The 9,219-nt window shown below is 38.9% G+C and overlaps 2 protein-coding genes across 2 annotated transcripts in view; both read right to left on the bottom strand.

The window, feature by feature from the left end:
- The window catches only part of LOC121863333, a 6,733-nt gene extending 2,017 nt beyond the window's left edge, over window positions 1-4,716 (bottom strand). Inside the window, exons 1-9 of the mRNA XM_042361958.1 lie at window positions 4,669-4,716; window positions 4,182-4,538; window positions 3,695-4,051; window positions 3,211-3,567; window positions 2,724-3,080; window positions 1,267-1,623; window positions 780-1,136; window positions 435-652; window positions 85-172 (exon numbers count right to left, since the gene is read on the bottom strand). Coding sequence (XP_042217892.1) covers window positions 85-172; window positions 435-652; window positions 780-1,136; window positions 1,267-1,623; window positions 2,724-3,080; window positions 3,211-3,567; window positions 3,695-4,051; window positions 4,182-4,538; window positions 4,669-4,674 — 2,454 coding nt within the window. The 5' untranslated portion in view covers window positions 4,675-4,716. The remainder of the gene's footprint in view (window positions 1-84; window positions 173-434; window positions 653-779; window positions 1,137-1,266; window positions 1,624-2,723; window positions 3,081-3,210; window positions 3,568-3,694; window positions 4,052-4,181; window positions 4,539-4,668) is intronic.
- Window position 4,717: 1 nt separating this feature from the next.
- LOC121863332 (kininogen-1-like) lies at window positions 4,718-7,809 on the bottom strand. The gene is made up of 7 exons (XM_042361957.1): window positions 7,578-7,809; window positions 7,083-7,439; window positions 6,596-6,952; window positions 6,094-6,468; window positions 5,626-5,982; window positions 5,142-5,498; window positions 4,718-5,014 (listed from the first exon to the last, which is right to left on the bottom strand). Exons 1-7 carry the CDS (start codon window positions 7,641-7,643, stop codon window positions 4,718-4,720), a joined length of 2,166 nt encoding a protein of 721 aa, XP_042217891.1. The 5' UTR covers window positions 7,644-7,809.
- Window positions 7,810-9,219: the final 1,410 nt, after the last annotated feature.

Here is a 9,219-nt window from a genome sequence, read left to right as displayed (position 1 = left end):
CAGTCACTTCTTTGAAATTTTCCCAAGACCTTTCATATATAACAACGTCACAGACACTGCTAGGTTTGCTAAGGTCCTTCTCACAGTTAGCTTAAGTCCTGTACTTGGTCTTCTTTTCTGCATGTTGTCCAACTCATAGTTACTTTCATAGGTTATTTGTACCAGCCACAACCTGCCAAAAATAAGGATAAAATAAAGATATTGCAATCTCTAGCAATTTCATAATATTAAACTCGAAAATAAGGTAAACACAATTTCTAGGCTTTTCAAGAATGGCACAAATCTGGTTTTACTGACTGCATAAGCACTGGATCACATTGTCAACAACGCCAATATTAGGTCTTCTACTCCCTTCATCCATAGATGCAACAGCAAACTGTGCTAATTCACTGACTTTACTTGGTCAGGTAGATCTACTGGTGAATACATCTCACGCTCTCCTTCTTGCCCTTGAATGTTCCACATTTGTGCAATTCATTCCAGTCACTTCTTTGAAATTTTCCCAAGGCCTTTCATATATAACAACGTCACAGACACTGCTGGGTTTGCTAAGGTCCTTCTCACAGTTATTTAAGTCCAGTACTTGGTCTTCTTTCTTGCATGTTGTCCAACTCATAGTTACTTTCAAGTTCCAGTTTGCACCAGCTACAACCTGCCCAAAAATAAGGATAAAATAAAGATATTGCAATAGAGCAATTTCATATTAAACTCGAAAAATAAGGTACAACACAATTCTTTGGCTTTCTTTTGAAGAATGGCACAAATCTGGTTTTACTGACCTGCATTTCGGCACTGATCACATTGTCAACAACCCGGATATTAGGGTCTTCACTCCCTTCATCCATAGATGCAACAACAAACTGTGCTAATTCACTGACTTTACTATCAGGTAGATCTACTGGTGAATACATCCCTACGGCTCTCCTTCTTGCCCTTGAATGTTCCACATTTGTGCAATTCATTCCAGTCACTTCTTTGAAATTTTCCCAAGGCTTTTCATATATAACAACGTCACAGACACTGCTAGGTTTGCTAAGGTCCTTCTCACAGTTACTTAAGTCCTGTACTTTGTCTTCTTTCTTGCATGTTGTCCAACTCATAGTTACTTTCAGGTTCCAGTTTGTACCAGCTACAACCTGCCCAAAAATAAGGATAAAATAAAGATATTGCAATAGAGCAATTTCATAATATTAATCTCGAAAAATAAGGTACAACACAATTCTTAGGCTTTCTTTTGAAGAATGGCACAAATCTGGTTTTACTGACCTGCATTTCGGCACTGATCACATTGTCAACAACGCGAATATTAGGGTCTTCACTCCCATCATCCATAGACGTAACAGCAAACTGTGCTAATTCACTGACTTTACTATCAGGTAGATCTACTGGTGAATACATCCCTACGGCTCTCCTTCTTGCCCTTGAATGTTCCACATTTGTGCAATTCATTCCAGTCACTTCTTTGAAATTTTCCCAAGGCCTTTCATATATAACAACGTCACAAACACTGCTAGGTTTGCTAAGGTCCTTCTCACAGTTATTTAAGTCCTGTACTTGGTCTTCTTTCTTGCATGTTGTCCAACTCATAGTTACTTTCAGGTTCCAGTTTGCACCAGCTACAACCTGCCCAAAAATAAGGATAAAATAAAGATATTGCAATAGAGCAATTTCATATTAAACTCGAAAAATAAGGTACAACACAATTCTTAGGCTTTCTTTTGAAGAATGGCACAAATCTGGTTTTACTGACCTGCATTTCGGCACTGATCACATTGTCAACAACGCGAATATTAGGGTCTTCGCTCCCTTCATCCATAGATGCAACAACAAACTGTGCTAATTCACTGACTTTACTATTAGGTAGATCTACTGGTGAATACATCCCTACGGCTCTCCTTCTTGCCCTTGAATCTTCTACATTTCTGCAAATCATTTCAGTCACTTCTTTGAAATTTTGCCAAGACCTCTCATTTATAAAAACATCACAGATACTGCTGGGTTTGCTAAGGTCCTTCTGACAGATATTTAAGTCCTGTACTTGGTCTTCCTTCTTGCATGTTGTCCAACTCATAGTTACTTTCAGGTTCCAGTTTGTACCAGCTACAACCTGCCCAAAAATAAGGATAAAATAAAGATATTGCAATAGAGCAATTTCATAATATTAAACTCGAAAAATAAGGTAAAACACAATTCTTAGGCTTTCTTTCAAGAATGGCACAAATCTGGTTTTACTGACCTGCATTTCGGCACTGATCACATTGTCAACAACGCGAATATTAGGGTCTTCACTCCCTTCATCCATAGATGCAACAGCAAACTGTGCTAATTCACTGACTTTACTATCAGGTAGATCTACTGGTGAATACATCCCTACGGCTCTCCTTCTTGCCCTTGAATCTTCCACATTTGTGCAATTCATTCCAGTCACTTCTTTGAAATTTTCCCAAGACCTTTCATATATAACAACGTCACAGATACTGCTGGGTTTGCTAAGGTCCTTCTCACAGTTATTTAAGTCCTGTACTTGGTCTTCTTTCTTGCATGTTGTCCAACTCATAGTTACTTTCAGGTTCCAGTTTACACCAGCTACAACCTGCCCAAAAATAAGGATAAAATAAAGATATTGCAATAGAGCAATTTCATAATATTAATCTCGAAAAATAAGGTACAACACAATTCTTAGGCTTTCTTTTGAAGAATGGCACAAATCTGGTTTTACTGACCTGCATTTCGGCACTGATCACATTGTCAACAACCCGGATATTAGGGTCTTCACTCCCTTCATCCATAGATGCAACAGCAAACTGTGCTAATTCAATGACTTTACTATCAGGTAGATCTACTGGTGAATTCATCCCTACGGCTCTCCTTCTTGCCCTTGAATGTTCCACATTTGTGCAATTCATTCCAGTCACTTCTTTGAAATTTTCCCAAGGCTTTTCATATATAACAACGTCACAGACACTGCTAGGTTTGCTAAGGTCCTTCTCACAGTTACTTAAGTCCTGTACTTGGTCTTCTTTCTTGCATGTTGTCCAACTCATAGTTACTTTCAGGTTCCAGTTTGTACCAGCTACAATCTGCCCAAAAATAAGGATAAAATAGAGATATTGCAATAGAGCAATTTCATAATATTAATCTCGAAAAATAAGGTACAACACAATTCTTAGGCTTTCTTTTGAAGAATGGCACAAATCTGGTTTTACTGACCTGCATTTCGGCACTGATCACATTGTCAACAACGCGAATATTAGGGTCTTCACTCCCATCATCCATAGATGTAACAGCAAACTGTGCTAATTCACTGACTTTACTATCAGGTAGATCTACTGGTGAATACATCCCTACGGCTCTCCTTCTTGCCCTTGAATGTTCCACATTTGTGCAATTCATTCCAGTCACTTCTTTGAAATTTTCCCAAGGCCTTTCATATATAACAACGTCACAGACACTGCTAGGTTTGCTAAGGTCCTTCTCACAGTTATTTAAGTCCTGTACTTGGTCTTCTTTCTTGCATGTTGTCCAACTCATAGTTACTTTCAGGTTCCAGTTTGCACCAGCTACAACCTGCCCAAAAATAAGGATAAAATAAAGATATTGCAATAGAGCAATTTCATATTAAACTCGAAAAATAAGGTACAACACAATTCTTAGGCTTTCTTTTGAAGAATGGCACAAATCTGGTTTTACTGACCTGCATTTCGGCACTGATCACATTGTCAACAACGCGAATATTAGGGTCTTCGCTCCCTTCATCCATAGATGCAACAACAAACTGTGCTAATTCACTGACTTTACTATCAGGTAGATCTACTGGTGAATACATCCCTACGGCTCTCCTTCTTGCCCTTGAATCTTCCACATTTGTGCAATTCATTCCAGTCACTTCTTTGAAATTTTCCCAAGACCTTTCATATATAACAACGTCACAGATACTGCTGGGTTTGCTAAGGTCCTTCTCACAGTTATTTAAGTCCTGTACTTGGTCTTCTTTCTTGCATGTTGTCCAACTCATAGTTACTTTCAGGTTCCAGTTTACACCAGCTACAACCTGCCCAAAAATAAGGATAAAATAAAGATATTGCAATAGAGCAATTTCATAATATTAATCTCGAAAAATAAGGTACAACACAATTCTTAGGCTTTCTTTTGAAGAATGGCACAAATCTGGTTTTACTGACCTGCATTTCGGCACTGATCACATTGTCAACAACCCGGATATTAGGGTCTTCACTCCCTTCATCCATAGATGCAACAGCAAACTGTGCTAATTCAATGACTTTACTATCAGGTAGATCTACTGGTGAATACATCCCGACGGCTCTCCTTCTTGCCCTTGAATGTTCCACATTTGTGCAATTCATTCCAGTCACTTCTTTGAAATTTTCCCAAGGCTTTTCATATATAACAACGTCACAGACACTGCTAGGTTTGCTAAGGTCCTTCTCACAGTTACTTAAGTCCTGTACTTGGTCTTCTTTCTTGCATGTTGTCCAACTCATAGTTACTTTCAGGTTCCAGTTTGTACCAGCTACAATCTGCCCAAAAATAAGGATAAAATAGAGATATTGCAATAGAGCAATTTCATAATATTAATCTCGAAAAATAAGGTACAACACAATTCTTAGGCTTTCTTTTGAAGAATGGCACAAATCTGGTTTTACTGACCTGCATTTCGGCACTGATCACATTGTCAACAACGCGAATATTAGGGTCTTCATCCATATGTAACAGCAAACTGTGCTAATTCACTGACTTTACTATCAGGTAGATCTACTGGTGAATACATCCCTACGGCTCTCCTTCTTGCCCTTGAATGTTCCACATTTGTGCAATTCATTCCAGTCACTTCTTTGAAATTTTCCCAAGGCCTTTCATATATAACAACGTCACAGACACTGCTAGGTTTGCTAAGGTCCTTCTCACAGTTATTTAAGTCCTGTACTTGGTCTTCTTTCTTGCATGTTGTCCAACTCATAGTTACTTTCAGGTTCCAGTTTGCACCAGCTACAACCTGCCCAAAAATAAGGATAAAATAAAGATATTGCAATAGAGCAATTTCATATTAAACTCGAAAAATAAGGTACAACACAATTCTTAGGCTTTCTTTTGAAGAATGGCACAAATCTGGTTTTACTGACCTGCATTTCGGCACTGATCACATTGTCAACAACGCGAATATTAGGGTCTTCGCTCCCTTCATCCATAGATGCAACAACAAACTGTGCTAATTCACTGACTTTACTATCAGGTAGATCTACTGGTGAATACATCCCTACGGCTCTCCTTCTTGCCCTTGAATCTTCCACATTTGTGCAATTCATTCCAGTCACTTCTTTGAAATTTTCCCAAGGCTTTTCATATATAACAACGTCACAGACACTGCTAGGTTTGCTAAGGTCCTTCTCACAGTTATTTAAGTCCTGTACTTGGTCGTCTTTCTTGCATGTTGTCCAACTCATAGTTACTTTCAGGTTCCAGTTTGCACCAGCTACAACCTGCCCAAAAATAAGGATAAAATAAAGATATTGCAATAGAGCAATTTCATATTAAACTCGAAAAATAAGGTACAACACAATTCTTAGGCTTTCTTTTGAAGAATGGCACAAATCTGGTTTTACTGACCTGCATTTCGGCACTGATCACATTGTCAACAACGCGAATATTAGGGTCTTCGCTCCCTTCATCCATAGATGCAACAACAAACTGTGCTAATTCACTGACTTTACTATCAGGTAGATCTACTGGTGAATACATCCCTACGGCTCTCCTTCTTGCCCTTGAATCTTCCACATTTGTGCAATTCATTCCAGTCACTTCTTTGAAATTTTCCCAAGGCCTTTCATATATAACAACGTCACAGACACTGCTAGGTTTGCTAAGGTCCTTCTCACAGTTATTTAAGTCCTGTACTTGGTCTTCTTTCTTGCATGTTGTCCAACTCATAGTTACTTTCAGGTTCCAATTTACACCAGATACAACCTGCCCAAAAATAAGGATAAAATAAAGATATTGCAATAGAGCAATTTCATAATATTAATCTGGAAAAATAAGGTACAACACAATTCTTAGGCTTTTTTTGAAGAATGGCACAAATCTGGTTTTACTGACCTGCATTTCGGCACTGATCACATTGTCAACAACGCGAATATTAGGGTCTTCGCTCCCTTCATCCATAGATGCAACAACAAACTGTGCTAATTCACTGACTTTACTATCAGGTAGATCTACTGGTGAATACATCCCTACGGCTCTCCTTCTTGCCCTTGAATCTTCCACATTTGTGCAATTCATTCCAGTCACTTCTTTGAAATTTTCCCAAGGCCTTTCATATATAACAACGTCACAGACACTGCTAGGTTTGCTAAGGTCCTTCTCACAGTTACTTAAGTCCTGTACTTGGTCTTCTTTCTTGCATGTTGTCCAACTCATAGTTACTTTCAGGTTCCAGTTTGCACCAGCTACAACCTGCCCAAAAATAAGGATAAAATAAAGATATTGCAATAGAGCAATTTCATATTAAACTCGAAAAATAAGGTACAACACAATTCTTAGGCTTTCTTTTGAAGAATGGCACAAATCTGGTTTTACTGACCTGCATTTCGGCACTGATCACATTGTCAACAACGCGAATATTAGGGTCTTCGCTCCCTTCATCCATAGATGCAACAACAAACTGTGCTAATTCACTGACTTTACTATCAGGTAGATCTACTGGTGAATACATCCCTACGGCTCTCCTTCTTGCCCTTGAATCTTCCACATTTGTGCAATTCATTCCAGTCACTTCTTTGAAATTTTCCCAAGGCCTTTCATATATAACAACGTCACAGACACTGCTAGGTTTGCTAAGGTCCTTCTCACAGTTATTTAAGTCCTGTACTTGGTCTTCTTTCTTGCATGTTGTCCAACTCATAGTTACTTTCAGGTTCCAGTTTACACCAGCTACAACCTGCCCAAAAATAAGGATAAAATAAAGATATTGCAATAGAGCAATTTCATAATATTAATCTCGAAATATAAGGTACAACACAATTCTTAGGCTTTCTTTTGAAGAATGGCACAAATCTGGTTTTACTGACCTGCATTTCGGCACTGATCACATTGTCAACAACCCGGATATTAGGGTCTTCACTCCCTTCATCCATAGATGCAACAGCAAACTGTGCTAATTCACTGACTTTACTATCAGGTAGATCTACTGGTGAATACTTCCCTACGGCTCTCCTTCTTGCCCTTGAATCTTCCACATTTGTGCAATTCATTCCAGTCACTTCTTTGAAATTTTCCCAAGACCTTTCATATATAACAACGTCACAGACACTGCTGGGTTTGCTAAGGTCCTTCTCACAGTTATTTAAGTCCTGTACTTCGTCTTCTTTCTTGCATGTTGTCCAACTCAAAGTTACTTTCAGCTTCCAGTTTGTACCTGCTACAACCTGACCAAAAATAATAATATAAAAATGTTGCAGTAGAGAAATTTCAAAATATTGAAACACAATATTAAACATGAAAAATAGGGTACAAAAAATTTTTACGCTTTCTTTCAAGAATGGCACAAATCTAGTTTTACTGACCTGCATTTCAGCACTGATCACATTGTCAACAACCCGGATATTAGGGTCTTCACTCCCTTCATCCATAGACACAACAGCAAACTGTGCTAATTCATTAACCTTGTTCTCTGGGAGTTCTACTGGTGAATATCCTCCCAAGGTCAATCTCTTTGTCCTGAAACTGTAAGGGTTTAACAATTATCATTGCAATGCTTTATGTCTGTTCAATATAGTATGAGATGATCAGCTTACGTTTTGAATACAGATAATAATGTTGTTTGTTATTATCATTATTATTTATATATTTTGTTTAGAATACTCTTTTATTTCTTTCATAGGTCATCTGACATATTCCTCTTTTTTGTGGAAATTTACAATGATCATTTGCTTATTAGGTGAACTGTCTTGAACATAGGCTTGTATTGTACACTATGAATGATATGAAATATTTGTTTAGTTGTGTGAAAAGAGATGGTGTATTGATTCTCCCCTGAATGCTGTAAGAGGGAAAGAATTTCCATAGTTGGAAAATACTGTATAGTACAGTACTGTAAATGAATGATAACGAGGTTTGAGTGGAAGGAAAATTTTCACTGAGTTTGGATGACATTAGGGAATGATATGTCTTCGACTTGAGATGAAAATATTGGTATCATTGATCGTCTTATAGTGGATTACTGACCATGAAGAAAACAGATCGTCGTTCTGGGGGGAAGGAGGGAGGAAGTGAGGGAACTGGTCTTTGATAAGGAGGAATAGCTTTAGATTGAATTTTGTCTAACAATAATAAGTAAGAATGTAGAGCACCACCTCTGATGTGAAAGTAAGACTCTTCAGTTAATGAAAATATGGCTGTTGTAAAAAGTTAAAAGTCGTGAAGAAGTAAAATATGGACGAGCGCTAAAGAGGAAGCCTAGTGCTGTTGATGTATTAATTGGAGTGTCGGATTTTTTTTTTTTATCCTCTTCACCACTGATCGGCTCGTTAGCCGCTTGGGCGATCGGTCATGTCTTTGTTACGCAATGTTGGCAAGTACTAGGCATGCACTGGCTCCTGAATGTATCTGAACCTGCTCCAGTGCTTGTCAAGTCTAGTCTTGAAAGAGCTCACACTCGGTGCCGTCACAATACTCTCTGGCAGATTGTTCCACGAGTTCACAATTCTCACTCCGAAAAAGTTACCCCTCACAGTTTTCTGGACTTGCGGCTTCTTCAATCTTGAGCTGTGACCCCTTGTGGGGCGAGCATCCGCCAGCTCCATGTAAGGACACTCGACTGAGTAGTGCCCCCTGAGATGCTTATACACCTCAACTAGGTCACCCCTTGCCCGTCTGTAATATAAGCTAGGCAAGTTCAGGCGCTCCAATCTCTCAGGGTAGCTGAGGTGCCGAAGTGCAGGCACCAGTCTGGTGGCCCTCCTTTGAACATTTTCAACCAACTAACAGTCCCTAGCATATCTCGGGGACCAGACGGGGTGACAGTACTCCAGATGGGGAAGCACTTCACTCTTGAAGATCGTTACGAGGGACGGACCGTCTAGATATCTGAACGACCTTCTTATAAGACCCAATAATTTATTTGCCTGGTTTACCTTCTTCTCGCAATGGCCCGAGAACTTCAGCTCATTGTCAACATACACACCTAGGTCCTTCTCACATTCAGTC

This window comes from Homarus americanus, unplaced genomic scaffold, assembly GCF_018991925.1.
Source record: "Homarus americanus isolate GMGI-L3 unplaced genomic scaffold, GMGI_Hamer_2.0 scaffold46197, whole genome shotgun sequence".
Classification (NCBI taxonomy): Eukaryota; Metazoa; Arthropoda; class Malacostraca; order Decapoda; family Nephropidae; genus Homarus; species Homarus americanus.
Note: the sequence above shows the minus strand (reverse complement) of the source record. Positions and strands in the feature narration are given on the sequence as shown.

Excerpts from the sequence above, each read along its gene's own strand:
- LOC121863332 (XM_042361957.1), bottom strand. The coding sequence starts at position 7,643 with ATGGATGAAGGGAGTGAAGACCCTAATATCCGGGTTGTTGACAATGTG. Across the intron at positions 6,953-7,082 it reads TGATCAGTGCCGAAATGCAG|GTTGTAGCTGGTGTAAACTG; the intron begins GTCAGTAAAACC and ends ATTTTTGGGCAG. Across the intron at positions 6,469-6,595 it reads TGATCAGTGCCGAAATGCAG|GTTGTAGCTGGTGCAAACTG; the intron begins GTCAGTAAAACC and ends ATTTTTGGGCAG.